This window comes from Echinops telfairi, unplaced genomic scaffold (genome assembly GCF_000313985.2).
Source record: "Echinops telfairi isolate 266 unplaced genomic scaffold, ASM31398v2 ScPeMD7_31;HRSCAF=116, whole genome shotgun sequence".
NCBI classification, from domain to species: Eukaryota; Metazoa; Chordata; class Mammalia; order Afrosoricida; family Tenrecidae; genus Echinops; species Echinops telfairi.
The window spans coordinates 54,791,221-54,818,299 of NW_022103928.1; the positions used below are offsets into that span (position 1 = coordinate 54,791,221).

The following is a 27,079-nucleotide window of genomic DNA, read 5'->3' on the forward strand; positions in this document are numbered from 1 at the left end:
GTCAAATCAAAATGGTCTTTTCACGGAAAGGGTTTTTCAGCGGCCCTCTCGGCAGCCAAACGGGCGATCTTGAAGGACTAAGCCATTTGCTTCAGAGAAGCACGTTTTTCTGTTCAAACGTCCGTGCAAGAAACGAGCGTGTGCCTGAAGACGTGAACAGGGCATTTTCCGGAGCGAAAAGGCCGTCGTGAAGCCTATTGTTTTGCAGTGTCACTTCATAGCGAGCCTAGACTTTTGTCATCGGGGCGGCTGCGCTTTTAAAAGGCCAGTGTAAAATGGCACACACGCTGCATTTTCCTGGGCTGCAGCGGGCGGGGGCCGCGGGGGATCGTGCAGACGGAGGGACACTGGCCTCGCGGCCAATCAGAGCGCGCCTGTTTGCCTTCGCAAAGTTGTTAACCCGGAGTCTTCTGGCTGCCGCTGCCTCCTCGCCTTTTAGGCTTCGCTGGCTATTTCTCCGATCTTCCCAAACGCCCAGATCCTGGGGGAAGCCACCCTCTTCGGCCACCGATCGTGGAAGAAAGTCTTACTTTGTGTCTACCCAATATTTCTAAGATGTTTGAAGATCCGTCTGCCGCATGGAGGCTGTCGTTCCTAGGGACACAAGTATCCAGCCTATATTGTTACCATTATTTCGCCCCAACTGGCCTCTTCGCTGCCTACACTAATGGTAAGTTTGTAGTTTTAAACATGTATGTCAGTAAGTCTTTGAATGAGCCACCGGGTACAAGGGATTTTCATTGTGTTTCCGCTAACAAAAAGCAATCTTGGTGTTTTTTCGGTAGCTTTGGGCATTGCAGACTCCACTTAATCTTCTCTGGTTAATTTTTAGCAAAAGAAAAAGATATAGGTTGCTCCCCCAACCCCCTTTTGTTAAAGCCGAATATTTATATAAATTATATACTTTAATTACTGTGAACTACAGGAGAACTCAGATATTTCAAGATGGACTTGTTTTGTGCCAGAAATGCTGGTAATGCCAAATATGTGCATATCCTCTTTATAAAAATTATGTATTACCTAATTTGTCCTGGACTGCATTATCAGCAGATAAACTATGAATGTAGTTTTTAAAAAAGAAAAGAAAGGGGGGGAGGGGGCTATTGTGGTTCTCTCGATGGATTACTTCAACACAAACTACAGAAAAGCTGCCCTTGGTATAATGAAGGTGGAGATTGACATAACCGGGTTTATATTAAGTTATGGCTGTCACTAAATAGTGGATCTTTTATTTGCCGATCAGATCTAAACTTGTAGTCCATGGGATTATTTCTTTGAAGCCCCTCATTACGTGATTTTTTACAGATCGATCTTGATTTTCTCCAAAAAAGGTAGATTTGGGAGACATTTTGTAATTTGGGGCATTTTTTCTAATTTTTTTTTCTTCTTTTTTGCACACGGTGGGAGATCTTTTTTGTTTTGCATTGATCTGTGTTGGTGGCGCTGTAGTGCTCTTCAACAATTTATGTCAGTTTCACTAAAAGAAAAAGGGAGGAAAAAAAGAGGTGGGGCAAGATTTGATCTATTATCTTATCCCTTTATTTCCTCAAAGAAAGTTGAATTTAGTCCGGGGGAATTATTCCGCTGTATTATCTAAATGTTTGCCGTGAACTGTGGATGAGAGTAGACATGTCGTCACAGCCAGTCTAAGGCATAGCAGCGACAGGCTTGCAGTTTGCAGTTTTGTTTTATCTGATCTAGTTGATTATCTCTAGATCAGAATTCTTCAATAATAAGCTGTCGTTTTCCTCAATAATATTTTGTATTTTACTCATGCTCCACTATCACACCATCTTTTCAATGTAACAAAATTGTTGGAGTTTTAGTTCACTGAACGTGGTAAAAGTTGAATTTCATTTTGATCCCAGGGATTTCTTAAATAACTATTCTAAGTTTCTCCTGAGAATTTTCTAGTACTTTGATGCTTCATAATGCCTACATTATTTATTTATTTATTTCAACATGATATTTCGGGTGAGTTCATGTACATCCTTGTTTTAAAGAAAAGATTTTTGGCCTAAGGTAATTTCATAAAATATGTGCTTCTGCTTCTGATTTTCTAAACATTGATGTTCACATATCTAAGTGCATGATTAGAGCTTTTCAATCTTTGTTCTTACTGAGAGTTCTCTGATTAGAGAATATTGGATTTAGGCCCACAGCCTACCAAGAACAAAAATGTATTAGGGTATGATATAGGATTTACTGGTATATGTAGATATTTTAGTTGTTTATAAAGATAGTAAATACATCCTTCGTTCAAAAAAAAAAGTGTGAGGAATCAATAATTGTTCTTCAAAAATATTGTTTTGCCAAATAGAATTTTTAAAAATTGAAATCACCTAGACCACCTTTCCGTGTAATTTAGTGCTTGATTTCTTCAGGGAGTGAAATGTTCAGGAGTTATTAATAAGTGATATGATTTCCCTTATAATCTGTAAGTGCTCATATTAGGGTTTAATCATCTAAAATATTAAGGCAGGAAAACATATATAAATATTTAGGAGCAATATTTCTGATTTCTGTGTCCTTGTAATCTACCTTTATCAGACCCTTTCCTTCACCTTAAAAAATAATTATGTACTATACCTATATTTTGTTTATGCTCTACACCAATTTCCTTCACACTATAAAATGTGAAAATGGTTATTGTAACATATCATCTGTTTGTAAAATTCAAATGCCTTCATCAAGACTGGTTTTTGACATTACAGATTATTTATAGAATGAAATACTGCAGGTGTATATATATTATCTAGCCTTCTGGTTAAACTGCAGAGTTTAGTTCTCTGAAGTTAATCTACCAAAGAATGTATACTTTCTAACATGTTTATTGTTAAGTTATGCAGTTAGGCAGCATGGTGGTGGTTTCTGTTTTATTTAATCTGTGAAAACAATAAATATTTATATGGAATATTTTCCTTTAAAAAAAACTGATGCTATGAAGTCCATATGTAGCTATGGAATGCTCTTTGTTCTCCTACATCATTGACTATTACATCATTGATTATGAAGTAACAATTATAGTTAAACCTTCACGTCTTAAAATCATCTCTAGGTATTTGCTCTAAAAAGATTCTTCTATATGTAACTTGCAACCCAATATAAGTAAGGAGTCTTAAATCTATGAAGCTAAAGCAAATCACTATTTTACATTATTCTCCATTTTTAAACCCATCTTGTGCTTCATTTTAGCTCTCCAGTTTTTGAAAGTTAATTCCCTTTTTAACTGATAACATTTTTGTAGACATTCAGTTGCTAAATCAGGTGTGATTGTGATTAGAATTATTATAGTAAAGTATGCTTTTATAATGTGGAAAATAAAACCCTTTGTTTTTAGTATATTGAGAACTCAATCAATTTTCCATGGTAGCAGTGGCTAGTTCACGGACAATTTTTAATATTTTTTTTAAATCTTAAGATGTCATTTCACTCAACAATCACACACTTGTTTCTTTCTTGCGCATCACCTTATCAGAAATGGTAACGAGTAGCACAATCGACTATATGAAAACGTCCCTCGTTTTTCACCCTACCCATCCCTCTTCTGAAGGGAGGGGTTAACAAGTAACGAAATGGCCCCAAAACAGGTTGTAGGAAGAAAATGAAATGATGCCAAGGACATGGAGAATCTGCATATCAAATTCTAAACAAAAAACTTCAGAAAAATGAACTTGAAAATATACATCTTTGTTTAATAACAGATATAAACTGAAAAGTATATGACGATCCAATATCATATTCCAATATAATTTCCTAATTTATTAATTTGTATTTGTTCACGTACTGCTAAAGATTGAAGACATTACCAGGTCAGACAAATCTATTAGGGAAAAAGAGGTAACAAAGGGAAGAAACAATTTTTTCCAGCAATATTAGGGTGACCTAACATCCGATGCAGAAAATATTAGCCAGGATCAATATATCTTGTAATGAACTTGCTTAAAAGGAGGATAAAGAGCTACAATGCACGTCTTTGACAACCATGCCTGATATAGATCTGTGCTATTTCTTGGACATGTGACATATTTTCCATACGATTATCCCCAGCGTGGTTTTGCAAAGGAAGAGAATAGTGCACAAAATGGGAATAGTATGCCTTTGTTGTTTATCATTTTTGTTGCTGTTTATCTTTTCAAAACAATTCTCAAGCAACAAGCTAAAGAGAAAGTGAAGCAAAGATAATGATTTCTTTCTGAAAAAAGTGAAAGGTGTATTTATACTTCATATGTTCAACATGGATTTTTATTTGAGGGGATGTTTTTTGGTCTGGCCCCTTCAGTATGTGCTAAGATAGTAAAGATGCTTGCCCTCATGGCGTTTATAGTCCAATATGGTTTAAAGTGCTCAAGGATGCTTCATGTCTAAGGTCTTAGATATGCAACATTCTTATTTGAGAAGGAAAGCTAAATATTTCTGGTGTAAAAAATTTTTAAGAACTATTATCTGGTCCTGAAAGAGTCACACATGTGGAAGGGAAGGGGTCCTCATATTTTAGATATAGCCATATGGATTATACATAAATAGATGGTTACTTCTAAGAAATCCTGGTGGTGCTATCATGTAAGCATTGGACTGCTAACCTCAACGTTGGCAGTTCAAATCCACCAGGGCTCTGCTGGAGAAAGTTGAGGTTGTTTGCACCCATGAAGATTTAGAAAGCTTCAGAAATCCTATATAGCGTCACTATTGATGGCAGTGGGAAATCAAATTATTACTATTTCATCATTATTATTATTATTACATATTACTATTTCACAGCAAGATGAACAACACTAGCATATTTGCTTGAGAAGAGAGACTAAGGCAGGCCTTTTGGTTAATAATGGTTTTAGATGTGTCCATGTGAGGTCCATTTGAAGAGATCATTAAAAAGGGAAAAGCTGGTAAAGCTTAATTTTGTGATTTCCCCCCCTTTTTCTCATGATACTTCGTGATCATGAAATATCGATGTTAATATGAATTGTGACCATGAAAACAGGAAATTAAATAAAACATTGTAAAGACTATAAGCCAGAAGCCAAGCTCCAGGCCATGTAGTTGATTCCAATTCATAGTTGAGTTTACATGCTTTAGTTTATTTTACAATTTTTCATAATAATTTATGAATGTTACATATTTTTATACATAACAGAACTTTTTAAAAGACAAAGGTTTTCATGTGGAAAGATAATATAATTAGACATTTAGATAACAGTTAATTAGCTGAACACATTAGGTATGTAAGGCTGATATGATTTCTATACAGATGAATAAGAAGAAACTATCTTAAGTGGATGTAAAGGAACCCTGGTGGCCTAATGGGCTACACATTGGGTTGCTGATTGCAAAGTCAGCCGTTTGAAACCACCAGCTGCTCTGAGGGAGAAAGATGAGGCCATCCGTAAAAAATTTACAGTCTCAGATCCTCAGGGGCAGTTCACTCAGTCCTAGAAGGTTGCTATGAGTCAGAATCCACCATGAAAGAGTGGGAGAGCGTTTGGTTTTAAAGGAGCCCCTGTGTTGCGATGGTTAAAGCACCTGGCTGTAAAGCGAAAGGTCTGCGTTTCAAATCCATCAGGTGTTCTGAGTGAGAAAGGCAGACAGCTTCTGTTAAGATGTACAACCCTGGGAACCTTTGAGGCAGTGCCACCCTGTCCTATAGGGTTTTAGGAGTCAGAATCAATTCGATAGCACTGGGTTTGGTTTAATAATTTACATGTAGATTAAGATACATTCAGGAATAAAGTAACCAAATTATTTCTTCATACAACTTACTTATTTTCCCTGCTGAGTAGGCCAAAACATCATTTAGTCTACTTTCCTGCTGACATAGAACCCAGTTGATAATGACAGAAACAATGGAGGCATTTATGATTTCATGGAAATCGTAATCAGGAGGCAAGCCAACTCAGTAGTTGGTTCAAGAGCTCAACAGTGCTATCAACTTCCTTGACGTTTACATTGTTAGCAGCACCGTTCCTCAGCGTCCCAACGTGGCTGCAGTTCCTCCTGTCACATCTTATATTACAACTTACAACGACAGAGAAGGAGCGTCTTGTTCTTAAAGGAAGAAGCACTTCTAGAAGTCCTTCAGTGCGTTGTTGCTTACAGCTCATTGGCCAGGTTTGTAAAAGATCTTTTGCCTAAACCAATCACTGACAGGATTGAAAAGGCTAAGCCTGGTTTGGTTTAAGAAAAAGCTCTTGAAGAGAAAACAATTGCTGTGTTTCTAGTGCTCTGGTCTCCTTTATGTAAACTGTAACTGCTTTGCCTAAACATTTTTGTGTCATGAAACATTAATATCTATTTTCCAACGGACCAGTCTGGTTGCAGGTGAAGGTCATTTAAATACTAATAATTAGAGCTTCCTGTGCTCCAGCTTCTAGACTAAATGATACCTTTATGATCCCCATTTTATAGACAAGGAAACCAAGGTTTAGATTCTTATACCTAGGATTTATCCTAGATTACACACTGGTGAATAAAAAGACTAGAATTTTAAACCTGGACAGTTTGACATCGGAGCCTTTGCATTTAACGATCTTCTAAGCTGCCAAATTAGACACTTGCCAGTGTGTATTCTGTAAAAGGTATACACTGTGTCCTATTTGAAGTGGATTCTAGGAGTCCATGGACAGACTAAATGGTTAAGCTCTCAACTGTTATTCTCCATTTATCTAACTCTTGTGAAATATTTTATAAATCTAGTAATGTTTTCACAAAATAAGTAATTGCCCTCCGACTTTTGTCAGCGATAGGCATGCGAATTTCATGTTGAAGTAGCTTATGGTACATACTATATATTGTGCATCTCGTTTCTTCAAGAACATCTCATGAGACTCTTTCAGAAGTGGAATTTTTTAGGGTGGGGAAAAATGAAAGATTAGAGCTCTAGTGAGGCCTTGTTGAAGTTGACGAATTCCTGAGTCATAACATGAGGTCCAAATGTTAGACTGAGCTCTATTTCACCGTTTACGGGGCCTATTTTACGTACTGAAATACTTTAGTTTTTATCCCATTCAAAATATATAGACGTTTTCCACTCTGAGACTTTGGGGGTGGGGGTGGGGTTGCACTCACTGTCTTCTAGATCAGTGGATCTAAAAATTTTAGTGTTCAACAGAATCACCTGGAGAGTTAATTAAAACATCATCAACGGCCACAGCGAAGATTTCTGGTTCTGTAGGTTTGGGGGTAGAGCCTGAAAACTGGAATGTCTAATAAGTTCCCAGATATCTTAAGATCAGTTCCCAGATATTGCTGCTAATCCAAGAAACAGCTTTGAAGAACTGCCCTGCCGGAGGAGTGGTTATGCGTTGGCCTGTGAACCGCAGGGTCTACATACATTTCTGAACCACTAGGCACTCTGTGAGAGAAAGATTGAGCTTTCTACTCCCGCAAAAAGTTACAATCTCGGAAATCCACAGGGGCAATTCCTCCCTGTCCTATAGGATGACCATGAGTGAGGAGTGACTGACTGATAGTGAGTTTGGTTTGAAGTTTTGCTCTAGAGAAAAAGGGACATTGGTGGTGTAGTAAGTGAAGCAGTGTGTTGGTGACCTCAATATTAGTGGTTCCAGCCCACCCGCCACTCTGCAGGCGAAAGGTGAGACTGCTTCTGTGAAGATTTATACTCTGTCTTACAGGATTGCTCCGAGTTGGATTCGACTAGATGTCAGACGTTGATGGGTTGGATTTTGTTTGTTTTTTGGCTCTAGAGAATCAGACTGTACTTGGAAGAATTAATATTTTGTCTTTGAAATATGAATCAAAAACTCCAAAGGGAAATATTGAAATAAATCCTGCAATACTAAATAGAGTGGCCAGGGGGTTTGTTCTTGTTGGGTGGCATCGAGTCCATTCTGACTCACACTGACCCCATGAGTCGAAATGTCCCCTGTGGGGACATTCTTGTCTGGCGGCTTAGTGCTTATGAGTTGAGCTGCTAACCAGAAGGTCAGCAGTTCAAAGCCACCAGCCACTTCTCAGGACAAAGACGGGGTTTTCTACTCCTGGAAAGAGTTACAGTCTCTGAAACTCATAGGGGCAGTTCTACCCTATCCTGCAGGGTCGCTACACATCGGCATCGCTACACTCAGTAGCAGTGAGCAGGTTTTTGACGTGTGGAAACTTTCTTGGAAGCAGATCAGTAGATCTTTCTCCCAGAGAGCCGCTGGGTGGGTTTGAACAAACAACTTTTCAGTTAGCAGCTGCTGGCTTTTCTGTTACATCACTGGGACTCTTTGATGGGCAGGGTAACCTCATCGAAAAGGTAAACGTTGAGCCAAGACTTGAAGGGGGGCTATTCGTATGCCTAGTATTAAAAACACATTTGGGATTTACTTGTCGACAGTGTGTGTGTGTGTGTGTGTGTGTGTGTGTGTTGAACTTTAAAAAAAGCAGTCCATAATTTATCATTTTTTTTAATATTGAAAACAGTAGAACTCAGTTTTTCTTACTAGCCAGTTATAGATGAAAATGCTTTCTGTGTCTGCGTCATATTGCAGAATTTTCCGCAATATTTTAGCCCATCAACTCCTGATGTATCACTTTCATTTATAGAGCTGGTTTCAATGAAACTGAGAAAGGGAGTCTGCTGGCCAATGGCCTGTATTTAGCTCTGTAACTCAGGCTCAATCCCTTGGAAAGTCTCCACCGCCCACCACAGAGGTCACAAACCCCAGCTGCCAAGGGTTTAATTGCTTTGAAGCGCCTTACTTAAGCTGGGGTTCTTCAGAACATGTTCATTCAGACCACTTTGGCTCACTTTTCATTGAAGTATAAAGTCCAAGAAACAAAAGACTAACACTAAAATACCACCAACAGTGCTATGTCATTACTGACCCAGAAGTCAATATAAAGTTCACACTACCCTCCCTTCTCCCTGTCCTCAAGAAGGTGATGGCGAAGATCGAAAAGAGTCATCAGGACCCATGTAGTAACAGACCTTGAACACTTTAAGTGACCGGAAACTGCTGGAACTAATCTAGTCACGAAGGTGCTGAAGGAGGGGTTCGGATGGAAAAAGCAATGCGGGACCAACTTAGCAATAGACCCCAACCCCTTCAAAGGACCTCAAACTGCCAGAACTGTGCGATCCAATACGGTAAATCGTCCCTACCTCCTGTGACTTTTTAATTTAGTTTTGGTTTAATTACAATTTCAACATTTTAATCCCTGGGTCCCACTAGCCACATGGCAAATGCCCCGCGGGCACATATGGGTAATGACTCCCCTGGAGGGTTGTGCCGCATTCCCATCAGTACTGGTCCAGAACGGCCCTGCCTCCTTCCGACCAGAGCCATGGGCTCAGGCTGTTCCGGGGGCACCCCACTCCGCTAAATCACCCAGAAACTTGTTTGTAAAAGGAAGTGCGCCGTCCTTCTCTCTGGGACGTCATTGTTCTGGGATGGATGTGGGCTTCAGTATTCCCCAGAAGCTGTCCGCGGAATTCTAATACGAAGCTAGGAGTGAGAATCCCTAAATTTCACAAGCAGGCTAGTGGAGATGGAAGAAGCCATTGAGCTAAACATTTGAGGAGGTCAACAGACTAGTGATACGGTCATCCTTGTCTGTTAAAAGACATCTCCTAGGAACGGAGGGAGGTCAAAATACGGGGCAGTCAAGCCAGTTCTCCTGGGTGAACACTGCCTACCTAACACCAACTTTGGCTGGAATAAAGTAGCTCCAGAAACCCCCTTCCATGTATTTATTTATTTATGATGACCTCAAGAATGAACTGTATACATTGAAAGACTCCCCACTGTACTTTGGTTTTTAAAAAATAAATGAAATTTATTAAAGTCACATATCTAAAAGCTGTTTACAAATCTTATCCTGTTTACAAAAGCTTATTACAAATCTCATAATTTTTAAAACCATGATCCTATAAATAATATTTTATCCTAAACACTAACATAAAATAATACTTGATATGACGCATAGCCTTAGTTAATTCATCACTTGTCAGCATTTTAAACCGTTTATAAATTTACTGCATACCATCCCCCATCTCTGGCACTTAGGAAGCATTCTCAGGAACTTCAGTATGTCATACAAATCTATTGATATGTAAACAGTGGGAATTCTACATAAAACCTTTAGTCCAATAGGCTGACCTCTTACTCCACACTGCGTGGAGTGATCTTAAGTAGGAGTTAAACAACACTATGAATTAACCCACCCCAAACCAAACCCACTCCCATCAACTGAATTTTGATTCATAGTGACCCGATGAGATGGACAGCGTAGAACAGCCCTCTATGGGTTTCTGAGGCTGTCAGTCTTTCCATGAGTAGAAAGCCCCATCCTTCTACCCTGAAACAGCTGGTGGGTTTGAACTGCTGACCTTGCAGTTAGCAGCACAACATGTAACCCACTATGCCACCAGGGAGCTACTTAGGTTGATTTAAAGTAAACTTTTTTTTTTAATTTAATTTCTGTGTTTATTCTAAATCTTTCTTGAGTTGAAAGATGCTTACCTGCTAACCCCAAGGTCAGCAGTTCGAAACCACCACCCAGCTCTGCCGAAGAAAGACTCCCATAAAGAGTTACAGTCTCTGAAACTCACAGAGGCAGTTCTACCATGTCCAATAGGGACACTTGGAGTCCTCATTGACAGTGAATTTGAGTTTAAGGAAGCAGTTAAGCCCTATAAAATTTGGGTGTGGTCTTCTCAAATGAATATTTTTACCTGCCACCCATGGAGGTTTCTGGTTGGGTCAGCAGAATTTGGTTGGAACACAACTGGATCGGTGTCTGAGATGCCTACGGATCATGCTGAGCCTGGCTTGTATCTACTATATATTTTTTAGAAGTATTTATAAGGCCTACTTCCCTAGCTACTAACCAAGAGGCTGGAGGTTCAACCACACAGGCTCCTTCTCTGAAGAAAGATACGGCCGTCTGCTTCTGTACTAAGTATGGCCTTGGCAATGCTATGTGTTCGCTCTGTCCGATAAGGCTGGTGTGTGTGTGTGTGTGTGTGTGTGTGTGTGTGTGTGTGTGTGTGTGTGTTGGAGTAGCGGTTTATACATTGGGCTGCTAACTGCAAGGATAGCAGTTTGAAACCACCAACTGAGAGATGAAGGTTTGTACTCCCATGAAGATTTACAATCTTGAAGACCCACAGGGACAATTCAACCCTGCCCTATTGAGTCTCTGAATTGGAACCAATTTTGTAGCAGTGTGAGAGAGAGAGAGAGAGAGAGAGAGAGAGTTTCCTTTTACGTGAATCTTGTCTTTACCTATTTTCAAATTAACTTAAAATCTTTACTGTCCACCTAAGTGGCTACATCGGCTAACTTAATATTTGGATTTTATCATTTTTCAATCTTGGGAACACCTGTCTTTTATTTCTAGATCTAGAACCTTTGAACGTGGCAGAATCTCACGTGCTTTCACATCCTGTCAGGATGATCAACTCGTCTAGCTATTACAGATACCTGATTGAATGCTGAGTCTCTTTCTTGACTCTTTCTGACCGGTGAGCATACTGACCATGGTTATTCGATTAACAGGGTCTTCCCATTTTAGACTAGCTCCCAGAGACCTAACCGTACACATTTTTCTGAAGATCCTGTGAGAAGACTTCAGGTACACAGGCTTTGGGCTGTTCTGGGTTCCTGACTTTGCTCTTTACTATCTCTATCACCTTATGCTAATTACTTCCTTGCCCAGATTCTCATTTCCCTTTTGTGTGAACTGACCTAATACTTGCCACATCATATAGCTGTTGTGAGAATCGATGAGTGAATACCTCTAGATTACAACATGACATCGCATGCACTGTATGCTCCAAAGTCATTTTTCCATAGACAAGCCTGTTCCCAGAGATCAAACTGGACCTTACACTGTGTCGTGAGAATTCAGAACATCACCCTATTCAGGTGATATTTTAATATTAGAGGCCTCTCTGAGATAGATCAGTAACCTTTCCTACAATCTATTAAAAGGCAGTTGAGTCAGATAGCCTTTCCAAGAGGCAAGGTGGTTTTGACTCATTAAATATTTACTGAACTTCTACTACTGTTGTTTAAAAAACAACAGCAAAACAAAAACACTGCTGAGCCTTAAAAAAAAACAACTCAACTGCTATCAAGTCAGTTCTAACTCATAGTTTAGGAGCCTTTAGGACAGAGTAGAACTACTCCTTTGTGTTTCTGAGACTGTAAATCTTTACAGAAGCAAACTCACCTTTCTCCAGTGCAGCAGCTGACAGCACATATTTCAATATCTAGTCTCTTTTCTGGGCACTTTACATTTTAGAAGAAAGTACGTATGCCCATTTTTGCTTCCGATAAAGAAGCCCTGGTGACGCAGTGGTTTGTCTACCCAACGATCAGTGGTTTGAACCCAGCAGAGAGATGAGGCCGTCTGCTTTCAGAAAGATGCAGACCTCTGAAACTGGAGCAGCTCTGTTCTGTCCTACAGGATCGATGTGAGTCAGAAGTGTCTCGGCGACAGTGGAGTTAGTTAGAAAGGATCAAAGAGAACAGGAAAAGGGAAGCATTTGGGAATTGGGGTCAACTTCACGAAGAAGACAGCCTTTGACTAGAGCCTTGAAGAACAGTTAGACTTCTCAACATGTTGAAATCGAGAAAACAGCAGCAGGCACAGGCAAGGAGGGAAGAAGTCACCTGGTGTTTGGGGACATTAGCTAGAAGTCCAGGTGTGTAGAGAGAGCATGCTGTGAGGTGGAGGTTAGAAAGTGGGGTACATAGGTCCGTAGGGGTAGCCTGAAACCAGCACTGAGCAGTACAAGGTGGGTTTGAAATCCCAGGCTAAGGAATCCAGAAAGAAGCCAGTCACTGCCCACAGCACAGCACTTGGTGATAGGGAACTACCTCCCTCTAATATCGGTGTCGGAGAGGAAAGCTCACGCCAAAGATGTACCTTTCCGGCCAGGTGGGTTGTTAAGGAGAGACTCAAATGAAGTGGAACCGTTGAACGCTGGAGATGACTTTTAGCAAGTGTGGACGCTGAGCAGCGAGGGCAGCATGGGAGCACCTGCACATTGAAAGCATTACTGGCTGCATTGAATGCAAACCTCTTATTAATGATGGGGCTACCCATAATTAATAATCATCTAATATTTGTGCCCCAAAATGGATGGAAATGAGAAGAGAAAAAGAACTGTGGGGCTTCATTAGGCTGGGCCACGGCAGAATGGCATCGTTATTTATTTGGGAGCCTAGAAACCAGCAATGTCTGCTTAGTCTTATCTCCTTTCACCTGAGTAAGAACTCAGCATTTGATGAAAATGTGCAATCCCACTGGAAGGACGCAGCTCTCTTGTCCTTTTAAAATTCCACTCAATTTCGAAGTACCCTAATGTAGCGGCACAATGTTCAAGGGACGAGTGAGCCAGTGGGAGACTGCTTAAAAAGAACATCTTTAAAGAATGCCTTTGAGATATAAGATTATTCTCCTTTACACACCAAACAGAAAATTTCAAGTTTTAGGATTTTTTTTTTTGTTTCAGAACCTGGGGGAATTTTACCCCTGAAAGTCAAACCTCCCTGTACTAAATTTAATCAGATTTTTCAAGTGAAGCCCATTCCTTACTAACTTTAAAAAAGAAAGAAAGAAAAGAAAAAAGGGTAATTGGTAATATGTGCTATTAAGGGTGGAACATTGTTTTGTTTGGTTGGTTATTGCTTCGGAATTTGCCATAGTGAATGCTACATTACAACCTCTAGAAATCTTCCTCTTTGCTGTGCAGGGAACTGTGTCATCCATTCTAGTTAAAGACCTCCAAGTAGCTTGAAATCCCCAGATTTTAATTCAGCATTGGACTACTAGCCTCAAGGCCGGCCGTTCAAACCAACCAGCCACCCCTTGGCAGAAAGATGAAGCTGTCTGCTCCCACAAAGATTTACAGCCTCAGGAGGGCTGTGTAAGGTCGCAAGAACTTGGCCTTGATGTCATGATAGTGGGTTTGTTTTGAGGGGTTTTTATTAATATGTTTCATACCTTCCCCTTTAAATGGCCCTATAAATCAATAGCCTGGTTATACTATAACTTCTGAATATTGGCTTCCAGTTTTTATTCATAAAAATCTAAATTGATAAATAAAATTGTGTTTATGCTAGTTTCATGTGAAGATAAGTTCTTAAGCATGATGGAAACAATGAAGATAAATTCATTTGTAAAGCCAATTTATGAAACTTTTCTTGTATCTGATTGAGATCTTTGGTAAATCTAAGAAATTAAAGATATCAGATTATTTTAAATGCTACCTTTCAAACTAGGGCATGCTTTCTATCTGCCCCCTGTTTCTTTTCACAGTTTATTAAGCTCAATAAGTAGGAGTCCTGGTGGCATAGGGGTTATAGGCTGGACTACGATCCGCAAGGTCAGTGGTTTGAAACCACCAGCCACTCCAAGGTACAAAGACAGGGCTTTCTACTTCTGTAAACAGTTACAGTCTCGGAAACTCAACAGGGGCAGTTCTACCCTGTCCTATAGGGTCACTATGAGTTGGCATAGATTCAATGGCAGTGAGAAGGTCAATGACTAGGTCATCTTTTATTTTTTTATTGTCCCTGGTATGTAACAATGCTTGAACAAAAGAAAGAGCCCAAACGAGATGAGAAAAACTTGATGAAGCATGTGAAACAATCTTCTTGATGTAAGATTTAAATATAGTCCCCATATTTTCATCATTCTTTTTACAGTTGCCTACATTATCACTGTTTTTCCTGTTTTAGTGTTTTTTCGACACCTATAGCATATTCTCATGCTAATTATTTTAATTGATTACATAGAAATATTTTGACCTTTTCCAATGAGAACATCAGGCTATTTAGAGAGCTTAGGCTATATGGAGAGCTTTAACTGTTTGGATACTTTAATCAATTCTGTTTCAACCTTCTTTTTGAAATTTGCTTCTTGTATTTCATAGTAATTTAGTAGTTTTAATGATGTACCTGTAAGGGGCATAGTCTTCCAAGATCACATTTGACCACACTCAAGACAAAGCTATTTCCTCCAAGCTTCCTCTAAAAATCTTGCTTAGGTGTTCATCACTAACCCAGTGCCTTATTGTTGATTCCAAAACATAGTAATCCTATTCATGGTGGCCATAGTTTTCTGCCAACTATAGAAAAGTTAGGTACCCTGGTCTTAATAGCAGTTGACTTCATGAAGCAATTAGCAGTGGTTCAGTTAGCAGTTCGAAACCACCCAGTGGCTCTTCAGGCTGCCAGCTCTCCGGTAGTCTTCCGCCAAGGAAACCCAATGGGGCCGTTCTACTCTGTTACCTCTCAGACTCAGGAAAGACAACCAAGTCTTAGTTAACTAACTTCAAATTTGAAGAAATTGAGTCACAGGGAGATTAAGATCAAGAACTGACCCTGGTGAAAGAGCAAGGATTAAAATCCATATCCTTTAAAAGAAGACACTGGGGAATGACTCATCAAGTGAGGTGGCCTAGCATTTTTAATTGCTTGATGGTATTTAAAATTCCAACATGGCTTACAATGTTTCGCTTGTTTAAAATAATCTTGAATGCACAAATGATAGATGCAATAAAAACCCAAGTAGATTCCGACTCATAGCAACTCGACCGGACAGAGTAGAACTGCCTCTGGGGTTTCCAAGACGGTAACTCCTTATGGGAGTAGAAAGCTTTGTCGTTCTCCCACAGGGCTGGTGGTTTCAAACTGCTGACCTTGTAGTTAGCAGTCGAACACATAACTCCCTACACCCACCAGGCTCCATTGATGGATATAATACTATTATAATATTAGATTTTTTTTATATTCAAATGCTTGTTTTGCTTTTTTTCCCCCCACTAAGAATTAAGAAATGAAGGCATTTTAGGAAAGGCCATCATACAAAATGCAACTTAAAATTCATTGTTGGTGAGCCATTCCTTTTCAAGTAAACTGTGAAAGATTAGTTTATTTTAAAAAGCATACATTATGGAACCCAATGAAATAAACACAAAGAAAGTTCTGCTGGAAATGGGGATTAGGTAATGGAGAGATACACAAAAGCATCTTGTAAAGGTGCGTGTGTGTGTGTGTGTGTGTGTGTGTGTGTGTGTGTTTAGAAAAGAGTGTGGGGAAATGGGATTTAAAAAGTATGATTTTTCCAAACGTTCTGAAACCTGTTCATGAGCATTTTCACTAATGGGAGGAGAAAGGTTAGGATTTGAAAAATTGTTCCCAAAAGAAAACTTTTATATCAGAATAGGAGTTATTCCTTTGTAATGCTTGAGTTCTGAATGTTTTTTCTCAAGGAAAAGAAGGATTGAGTAGCCAGTGTTCAAAACTAGCTACTGGGTTCATGTTCAAATGAAACCATTTAGAACCCCAATTAAGCCAAATGGGAGCAACTTCCACCCTGCACTGGAAACTCTTCCTTAATCTTTGTATGAGAAGTGTGTGTGTGTGTGTGTGTGTGTGTGTGTGTGTGTGTGTGTGTGATAATATCTAGTACTCACTGAAATCTTATTATATTTAATATTGGCCTTGGAACTATTCTAACAGATTTTGTAGAGATTAAAGGAGATCACACATGTAAAGTTCTAAGCCTGAAGTAAGAACTCTGTTCCAATGTATAATTAAAGAGTGGAAAATATATGCCCTTTGTAACCATGAAAATTAACTTTCAAAAGATTTTCATCATCTTATCTCATTTGCTTCCTAATAGCCTAAGAGGAAAACGAATAAATATTCTTTAAACGGAACACGTAAGAGACTTTAGACTTAGAGTTAAGTCGTTTTATTGAGCGATCCTGCTGGTGCCCATCGGCATTGAGTCAATTCTGACTGTGGCACCTTTTAGAAGTAGATCACCAGGCCTTTCTTCCACGTGGCCTCTAACTAGTTCAAATTGCCAACCTTTAGGTTAGAAGCTGAGCACATCATAGTGTATGTACCTCACTACAAAATGTAGCTACTTGGAATGCAAGCTGTAACTTATCATTTGATTGTTTTAACGCAAGGCACTCACCGTGAGGGAAACAGTAGCAACTTGAACAGGAAAGAATTGACCTCCTAGGGAGTTAGCTTGACCCGATTTGGAGATTGAGCAGTGACTGGCAACCACCCAATGAACCACATAGAGTTCCTGCCAAGAGGGACCAAGGCTACAGGGTTCTTTGTAGATCTCAGCATGTACATGATCAAATAAAACAGCCAGGTGAAAATAATTCCAGAAATCCATTCTGATATTTTATATCAATTAATTTGATATAATACTTTGTAGGTCTTTGACTTCATCTGAACATCCTTTTCTTTCTTTTCTTCTTTAGCTAAAGATTCTGAGGCCTTAGGAGCAATGTTGTATTTTATCCTCACAAACAAAAAAATAAAGGTTAGCAAACTGACACGACCTATAGAGCAAATGAAAAGCAAAACTCACAAAGGACTGCAAAGAGAAGAAAGCACATCAAAATATTAACTTTATTAAGTCAATTTAAACCAGACTATACAGTCTCACCCAGATGCATGCACTCATACACGGCAACCTACCGAAGGGCTGTTTGTTGCTTTGGGTTGGGTTTTAGCTTGTACGTCTAGTGTGTGTGAAATCGAATTCCAAAGAACTCTTCTGTTCTGGATGTGGCTTCAACCCTTGGGAGTCATTCTCTTGGACAAGTCCAGTCTATTGTCTGCAACTTCAGAATGAACAGTATGTTCAACTTCCTCTTGCCACCAGGATGGTGTGAAGACTCCTGAAGTAATGGAATGTTTTCTCTTCTCCATGTGGGAGGTGCTGATGGTGTCGGCTCACCCTGCCCCTGGCTGTGTTCTGGGACTAAACTTCGCATTGATCTCTAAAAGGTCTCGCTTCCCGGAGCATGTATGTACTTTGAAAAGTATCAGAGAAATTACCTCCTTTTTTAACTTGGGTTTGCCATAACCAGTAAATGATTAATGAACGTGCTTCAGGCTGTACCCAGTCCCTGATCCTGAAAACAGTTCCGTCTCAAGATGGAATATCTTTGCTGCCCGCAGTGTCCTTCGGAAAGTGGGTGTGAAGGGATCTCTGGGAAGGTCCTCATTCTTCTTGGGCCTCTTCATGGACAGTCCCTGCCTTGAAACGTTGCTCTCATTGGCTTCTTTCCTGACTTCCCCCAACTTTCCCTCCCACCTCTGACTCTTCCCCTGGTTCCTCCCCAGCTGCATACCTTCCAGGTTTGGGGGTGCCCAGGGCTGTCATCTCCCAGCCCTTCCCCTCTCCCTCTGTGAATCATTCTTCGCACCTATCACCTCACTCCTCAGGTTTGGGTGTGTCCACTTTCCCTTGCCCAATAAGGAAGGGAGGAGAAACTGGGTTCAGAGTGTTTCCATGTTTGGTACCATGTGACTCAAAATCTCATTATGAAAAACAAATAAATAGAGTGACAGTAAAACATTCCATTTCCCTATGATGCTGTTATTAGATTATATGCAGGATACTTCTATACCTTAAATCGCAGAAGGTAAAGAGAAATGATTTCCTTATCTAGGCCATAGCTACTGCAACTCACAGTCCGTCCTCTGGCCTGACCATCTCTGTCCACTAATAAATTGTGTCTAAGTCTTCCAATATGTTTCTACTACCTTAAGAATTTTTTTCTTGTTCCTCTAAATTTCATCATGTATAATTTATAGTCTAGGAGCATATACACTTTATACCATTAGTGGTCTGTAGGTGTTGCCTAGTAAAACCGATGCTCAGGTACTATAGGTAGGAATTGACACTGAGCTGAATTGACGCAGGTGAAGGCACCCGTGGGCTCAAATGTAACAATTGTGAGGAGGTTGCGAGACGGGGCAGTGTTTTGTTCTGTTGTGCATAATGAATTTTGTTCCGTTGTGCATCATTGTGAATAATGAAATGGTGTGCATAATCACTATGAATTGGAACCATTCCCTGGCACCCACCAGCAACAGCATAGTCCGTCTCCTCCAGATTGACAGCCAAGTAAAGACTGGTACCTTTTCTTTCTTTCTTCTCTTTATAGTCCCACCTTTCACAGCCTGGGCTACCGTCTTAAGTGTCGTCAAGGGGTTAACAGTGAGTTAGCATAATCAGGTTAACGACTACCACATACACTCCCCCTAAACAGACCGTGTATTCTGTATTCATCTGACAAATTGTCGGAATGTAGGGAGTGGGAAAGGTGGCTTCAGGGCGAGTTCTTGGGTTGAGTACGAAGTTGTTATTGTTCAGGTTCCAAATGATTCCCCAGTTCTGCTCCAGAGTGCTTCCCGGACAGGATCTTCATTGAGATGTCGCCACTGAGTATTCAGCAGCTGCCTGCCTGGTGAGGAAAAGAACAGGTGACTTATACCTACCTGTCCCCTGCTGTCGCCGCAGACTCGTGTTTGTGGCATGTGCAGTGGATTGTGGCCCGCAAGGCCAGAAATTGGACACTGCCAGCCACTTCCCAGTAAGTTACCATCTATGAAACTCACAGGGGCAGTTCTGGGGGTAGATGCTCACTCGCAGTGACCCCTGAGGACAGAGTAGAAATGCTCCTTGAGGTTTCAGAGACTGTAATCTTTGTGTGGCAGGTGGTCACAGGTCGCCCCCTCTATCCTCTGGTGGTTTGAACCGCAGCTCTTGCTGTTAGCTGCCCAGCACCCACCACCAGGACTCTGGGATGATTTTTAGGACCTGGGAATTAGGGAGCCAAGTCCTAAAAGTGTTCAAACTTCACGACGAGTCCCAGTTAGAATGTGGACTTTTTGGTTCTTCGTCTTTTAAGTCTAGGTTGGCAATCGAATTTAATGAAAATGACTAAGTTCACAAGGATTGGTAATTTCCCCCATATTCTCTAAAGATGGGGATGGACTGAAAAGGAGCATATTTCGAATGCCCTTCCTTTATATGACACGTGTCATTAGCTGCCCTCCCCTCGGCCCAGACTCGGGACAGTGTGTCCGAAGGACCCTTGTGCACAGTGGAACAGAATGCTTCTGGATTCAACGAAGTTCCTATGACTGGTCTCAAAGCGGACCTTTGTGATCCCTATAGGATTTTCATTGGCTGAGCATTGGAATGAAAGCACCAGGCTTCTCTTCCGAGTCTATCAGTCATCGGGAACTCCCTGAAATCGAGTCAATTCCAGCTCCTAGTGACCAGAAAGGACAGGGCAGAACTGCCTCTTTGGGTTTCTGAGCCTGTAAGTCTTTCCCCAAGCGGAGCATCCTCATCCATTCTCTCACAGAGCAGCTGGTGAGTTCAAACCGCTAACCTTGTGGTTAGCAACTCGAGGTGCCACCCAGTCATCTAATTCTCCTAAAACCTGTGCATCATCATAGCAACACTCAAGCCTCCGCAGACAGGTAGGTGGTCGCCATGTGTCAAACATAGTTCTTAACTACTGTGCACAGAATTCTGAGCATAAATCAACTCTGTAGAGATCCCTAGTTGAGATATTGTTTCTTTGTCACTCTATTAAGACTGCCTCAATGCCAACTGTCCTAGTTACTTGCTGGCATTTCCTAAATGAACAGGAAACACACACACACACACACATCCTAAAGGGCTTCCAGTTTGCATATTCTTAAATCTTAATTTGGAAAAGTTATTTTGTTGCCATTTCTTTATAAGGCTTATGAGAAAAATGAAAAGCAGAAAGATAAGGGGGGAAGATTACTGCTTCAATTTACAGCATGATAATTCAGTATTAACACTTTCACACAATGATTTCCTTTATAGCACTATATTACTTTTTATAGACAAATGTGCCAAATTCACATGTGTTAAGGAAATGAATTTCATATTCTTCCCATTAAATACAAATGCAAATACTATCAGCAAAGATAAATACTATCAGCTCAGTGAGGCTATGGATCACATTAACCCTCAGCCATCAAGTTGATTTTGATTTATAGTGACCCTACACAGTGTAAATTTGCACAGCTGTGGATTTTTGCTTTAGTAGACAGCCTCATCTTTCTCCAAAGGAGTGTCTGATGGCTTTGAACCACTGACTTGGCTGTTAGCATTCCACCACTAACCCAGCAGCACAACCAGAGCTGTTTATCATTGTTTCTCCAGCACAAACCACTTTGCCGAACCTTAACAGACATTCAATATTTTAATGCATAAGTCTTAAAAAATCCTATTGTCTCATCAAAGAAAGTCACTTCTTTATATTATCCAGTCTTGCCTGCCTTCCTGCTGGTCTCAAGGGGAGAAGTTACTAAGACTGATTCATGATGCTTTCCTTTTAGCATGAAAACATGCCCACACTTCTCTCATCTTTAAAAACAACAAAACCCTTGCCCTCCTCCCCTGTGGTCTCTTTCCTTCTCCTCACTGCCAAGCCTCTGAAAGAATACTTCTACAGTCAGCATCGTTTCCCCCCAATACTTCCATTTCGCTTCTCGCGTCACCTTATCTTCGGTGGCTTTGCTTTGGGATCAGACAGAGATTCAAATTCCAGCATTGCCTTTTGGTAGCTTTGAAACCATAGGCCGGTCAGATAACTTTCCGAAGCCCAAGAGGACATATCTCATAGAACCGTCATGAAAATAATTCAAGATTCCGCTTTTAGGGCAGTTACACATTGCTCGGTATGTAGTTAGTGTGCAATGTGTTTGCCGTGGAGTTGATTTTGACTCATGGGATCCCCGTAAAACAGTGAAGCTCTCCCGTAGGACTTCCTAGGCTGACATTTTTTATGGAGAAGGATCTCTGGTAGTGCTGCGGGCTGGATTGGGTTGCTAATTGTCAATGGTTCAAACCCACCAACCACTTTAAGGGAGAAAAATGAGGCTGTCTGCTCCTGCAGAGATGTGCAGTCTTGGAAAGTCTGAATCGGGATGCTACGAGTCAAAATGGACCTGATGGAAATGGGTTTAGTTTTGGCTTAATCTTTATGGAAGAAGGCCACTGGTTTTGATTTTTGAGTTGTTTTTCTCCCCTGTGGTGTGGTTGGTGGGTTTGAACCATCCACCTTTTCATTTGAAGCTGAATGCTTAACCGTTGTTCTGCCAAAGCTCCTTCGAGTGTGCAATAGATAGTAGTGAGGGAGTGATGGTTCTTACTAACTGAAGTGCAGTAGGACTTTAGAAATGAGAACTTGGGTGCAGGCTTGGGAGTATTGCTTTGATTCCCCCTCACGGCTCCCTCATCGGAAATTAAGTCACAGAGAAGTTGATTAGTCAATGATAGTTGCATGGAGCTTATAATTGAATTGAATTTTGAAGGATGATAACATTATTTTCTATCTACTGAGTATTTGCTGTGCACCAGAGACAATTCAAGTGTTTTACCTATGTTTCAGTTCCGGAAGTCGACCACAGTAAAACACAGTCACATGTATTTCCCCCAAATACAGTCCCTGGCCACATAACATCCTGCTGCAAATGAGTGGTCCCAACACCATTCAAGTCTACTACATCAAAACCTAATGTATATACAATGGTCTATAATAAGAAATGGGCATTACTTTGTGGCATGCACCTAAACATTATTATTATTACTTTATATTATGTTGATTTTTTTACTGTATCTGAAAGTGGTTCTTTACTTTTTTGTGCATAGAAAGGTACTCTATATACTACATACTAAGAGAAACAGTTGATAGTATTAGATATAAACCATTCCCAACTGTCCTGACTTCTGTTCGTATTTGACTTACAGACAGATTTGGAATGGGAAATGTTTATACATATGTAACAGGGTGTTCACACAGTGAACAAATCATATAGAGCATCCCAAACACTGAGCAACACCTACCGTCAACTGGTGGCTTGTAAGAAGAGAAGTTCACTGGAACGTAGGAAGTGAGTGGTTCTAAAGCAAGGCGTTGGCCACGTGTATTGAGTGCTTGTGAGGAAGAATGTGATGCATGCCACGCTCCTAGTGTCTTGCAATCCTTGGCTTCTGGCTGCATTACTCAGATTTCCACCTCCATTGTCACATGGCTGCCTTCCCTTATCTGTCGCTCTGTTCTCTTTTGGAAGGATGCCATTCGGATTGGATTAGGAGATGCCCTACTCCACAATGACCTCCTGTTAGTTTAGCTGATAACACCTTCAGAAGCCCTAATTCCCAACAAAGTCATGATCACAGGCACCATCAGTTAAAAAACAAAACAAAATTCCCTACCAAATCAGAGTCCCTATAGGGCAGGCAGGGTAAAACTGCCCCTGTGAGTTTCTCAGACCAACTCTTTACAGGAAAAGAAAGTCCTATCTTTCTCCCCTGGACCAGCTGGTGTTAAGAAATGTTGACCCCGCAGTTGGCAGCCCAAGGTATAACCTCTATACCACCGGGCTCCACCATAGGTTGGGGCTTCAATAACCCTTCTGGGGAAACACAGTTTAATTGACTAGAACCTGATTGCTTTATGTAACTCAAAAAATATTTCTGTGCAGTCGGATTTGGATCATTAGAAATAGATGGCCCATCTGAAGAGGGAGAAAGAGGGGGAAAGGAAAGAAATGAATAAAAACATAGAGGCAAGAGAGACATGATTTTTGAAGACAGTGATGAGATTTACCACGCCAGAGCAAAGAGCCTGGGCAATAATGACAAATGGTTCTGGGTAAAGAGAGGGAAGCAAAATTATGAGAGGCCTTGACAACCACACTAGAGAATTTTAACTGTTATTTAGTGAGCAAAATAAAGAGATGTTGTATGCCTGTGGAAGTGAAGAGGATACAGAATAGCAATGGGAAGTTTAGGGACATTAATTTGGTGGTATGCATTCATTCTAAAACCCCACAGGAAATAGTTGGTTTGCTCTTCTCCCTAGAACACATAGCGTCCGTCTACCAGCTACCAGGAGGTTACCAGTCATCATTAGTCACTGTGAGAGGGAGAGAGAGAGAGAGAGAGAGAGAGAGTCTTAAAGGTTCATTGAAGAATTGAACAAATAAAGGGTGATTTGAGTTGGCAGTTATTTCCAGGTGTGATTATTTTCAAGACCGTGTGAGTGAAAATACGAGGGAGCTTCAAGATGTTTGTGGAAATAGTCTATTATCCTTTCATTCTATTTTCCATGAACTGTTTGAAGCCCCCTGTACATACAGCCAAATCACAGAAACAGATCCAAAGAAGAAAGAAGAGGGCTCAGGAACAGACATAGTGGGCTTAACCCAATGTTGAGAGCCAGCTTTCAGGCTGAATACATACAGAAAAAGAAAAAGGAGGGAAAAAACAGTGTCGGTGCAGCTGCACTTGACACATATTTATTCTCTTTGTAACTTTTCTTTTTTCAAAAATAAATTTGGCGTTTGAAAGAGAAGACGATGATGTGCTAAGTAAGCATTTTCACCATAAAACAACTGATCTCATTTTAGTTTCTACTCCTACTCCCGCCACCCAAGTTCTCACCAGCTTTACAGCACACCGGGATGGCTGTCATTGTCACCTACTGAATGCTGGCCCGAATGAACTGCTCATCCTCAAACATACCTGGCTGTCACCCTCTTCTGCCCTGTTCTTACAGTGGCTTCTTCCCATAAGTACTCTTTTCTTTTTTTTTTAAATCATTTTATTAGGGGCTTATACAACTCTTTTTTTTTTTTAACATTTTATTAGGGGCTCATACAACTGTTATCGCAATCCATACATGCATCAATTGTGTAAAGCGCATTTGTACATCATTCTCAAAACATTTTCTCTCCACTTAAACCCCCGACATTAGGTCCTCATTTTTCCCCTCCCTCCCCGCTTCCCCTTCCCTCATGAGCCCTTGATAGTTTATAAATTTGTATTTTGTCATATCTTGCCCTGTCCGACGTCTCCCTTCACCCACTTTTCGGTTGTCTGTCCCCCAGGGAGGAGGTCACACATAGTTCCTTGTAATCGGTTCCCTCTTTCCTACCCATTCTCCCTTTTTTTTTTCCTTTTTTACCATTTTATTAGGGGCTCATACAACTGTTATCCCAATCCATACACACATCAATTGTGTAAAGCACATTTGTACATAGTTTCTCAAAACATTTTCTCTCCATTTAAACCCCCGACATTAGGTCCTCATTTTTCCCCTCCCTCCCCGCTCCCCCTTCCCGCATGAGCCCTTGATAGTTTATAAATGGGTATTTTGTCATATCTTGCCCTGTCCGACGTCTCCCTTCACCCACTTTTCGGTTGTCTGTCCCCCAGGGAGGAGGTCACACACAGTTCCATGTAATCGGTTCCCTCTTTCCTACCCATTCTCCCTTTACCCTCCCTGTTTTGCCACTCACACCACTGGTCCTGTAGGGCTCATCCGTCCTGGATTCCCTGTATTTTCAGTTCCTATCTGTACCAGTCCATAAGTACTCTTTCTTCAAGCACGCATTCCCATTTCCAGTTGCCGTCCTTCCAAACCATCTCACCTACAACCCTGTCTGTGATGTCTGATAAACCCAACTGGAGCCAATTGGGCCCTTTTCTAAATTCCCACCGCGCTGGGTTTGGTTCGTTAGGCATCGCTTTGCTGGCATTTTGTTTGTATCTCTTCCAATGGTAGTACTGTGCGTTGTCCAGTCATTCAATACACACTTGTCGCATGAATTACAGCTATTTTTTAATACCACAAACCCCTCCTCAACCAAGTTTCCCTTATAAGAAATGTTAGTATGTTCAGCTGTGTGTGTGTGTGTATGTGTGTTTCTTTCAGCATTTAGAACTTCACCCACTTTGTTTGGTCTGGAGCCCTGGTGGTGTAGAGTTGGGCTGCGATCCTCGTGGTTGTAAGTTTGAAACCACCAGCAGCTCCACAGGAGACAAGACTTTTTACTCCAGTAAACAGTTACTGTCTTGGAAACCCACAGGGAGTCAATTGGGTCATCACTGACTGGATGGCAGTGAGTTTGTTTCTTTGGTATATTCAGAAAATGAAGCAGCCAGAGGTTGAGAACAGAAAAGAAAGTGAAAGTGAGTGCAAGAGTAGCCAAGTGCGCCAGAAATTGTCTCATAGGATCAAGGAAGCAGACAGACAGAAACCCTGGAGTTGATTTGGATTCGTGGTGATCCTGTGTGTGCAGAGTACTAAATTCCATAGGGATTCCAAGGGGTATGAGCTACCAACCTTTCTGTTAGTAGGAAGTGCTTAACATGGAAGACTCCCAGAATAAAGGGAGCTGAGGAAATTACCCTGGCCTTATTGCTGCACCCCTAGGTCTTCCGAGGGAGGGACGTGAGCTGAATGCTACAGGGCCTTGAGACCTTGGAGTCCAAGAGGATCTGAGGGTTTAAGACCCAGGGCATTGAGGAGCTGGATGGGGAATCAACACAGGACACACACACATACACACTTTTAGCAGGTATTTTATCTCCAGGGGAAAGAAAAGGCAAATTTCTAAGCATAATTTTGAACTTTTGTGGAGGACGATTTTAGCTTTCAAAGAACAAGGAACTTAGTTATTTGAATAAAAGTAAAAGAAATTGACTCACTTCCTTTACGCACTCATAACTTAACAACTCTATTTTATTCTGTAAAGATTCCCAATTATGGCTTCTTCTATTAGAATTTTCAGGAATCTAATATTCTAGGTTGGCGAGGACTATACGAATTTCAGACAATAGTTTCCAGGGCTTCGAACTGCTAAATCTGGTTCTATCCTTGCTAAGAATTTTCATTTCAACTGTAGACCTACTGAATCAGAATCCACATTTTGAGCCAGAGCCCAGGTGAGGCTACCTAAACATGCAGTTTCTCTGGAGATCTCTAAGAATCACCCCGGGATTCTCATATATATATCAGAATTGGAAATGCAAATTCTCAGCAGGGGATCAAAACAGCATAACTGGCTCAAAGCCCTTAATCAGACTCCCTTGCTGCTTGTGCTCACAATAGCCTGGGTTTTCATCCTAACACTTATACCCTGGTGGTGGTAGTGTGACAGTTGCTATTTGTGGGTCTTTCTCCTCCATGTTGCTTCAGGAAAAGGGGGTGGGGAGCCATGAGCCCTGGGGGTGCTGTCAGGCAAGCATCAAATTGCTAGTCCCAAGGTCAGTGGTTCAAACCCACCACCTGCTCCAGGGGGAGAAGAATGAGGCTGTCTGCTCCTGTAAGGATGTATAGGCTCAGAAACACTTGGGGGTTGCGATGAGTCACAATGAACCAAAGGTTTTCTTGTTGTTTTTCTAGTGGCTCTGTAGATACAAAGTAATGAGCTGCATCCCTGGGAGACAGTGGGGGGCGGGG

The 27,079-nt window shown here is 40.9% G+C and overlaps 1 protein-coding gene across 3 annotated transcripts in view; it reads left to right on the forward strand.

The window, feature by feature from the left end:
- The first annotated feature begins 442 nt into the window (after positions 1–442).
- EPC1 (enhancer of polycomb homolog 1) overlaps positions 443–27,079 on the forward strand; it is a 108,728-nt gene continuing 82,091 nt past the window's right edge. For all 3 annotated transcript variants that reach the window (XM_045289866.1, XM_004702286.3, XM_045289867.1), the window contains exon 1: positions 443–670. In XM_045289866.1, coding sequence (XP_045145801.1) covers positions 668–670 — 3 coding nt within the window. In that variant the 5' untranslated portion in view covers positions 443–667. The remainder of the gene's footprint in view (positions 671–27,079) is intronic.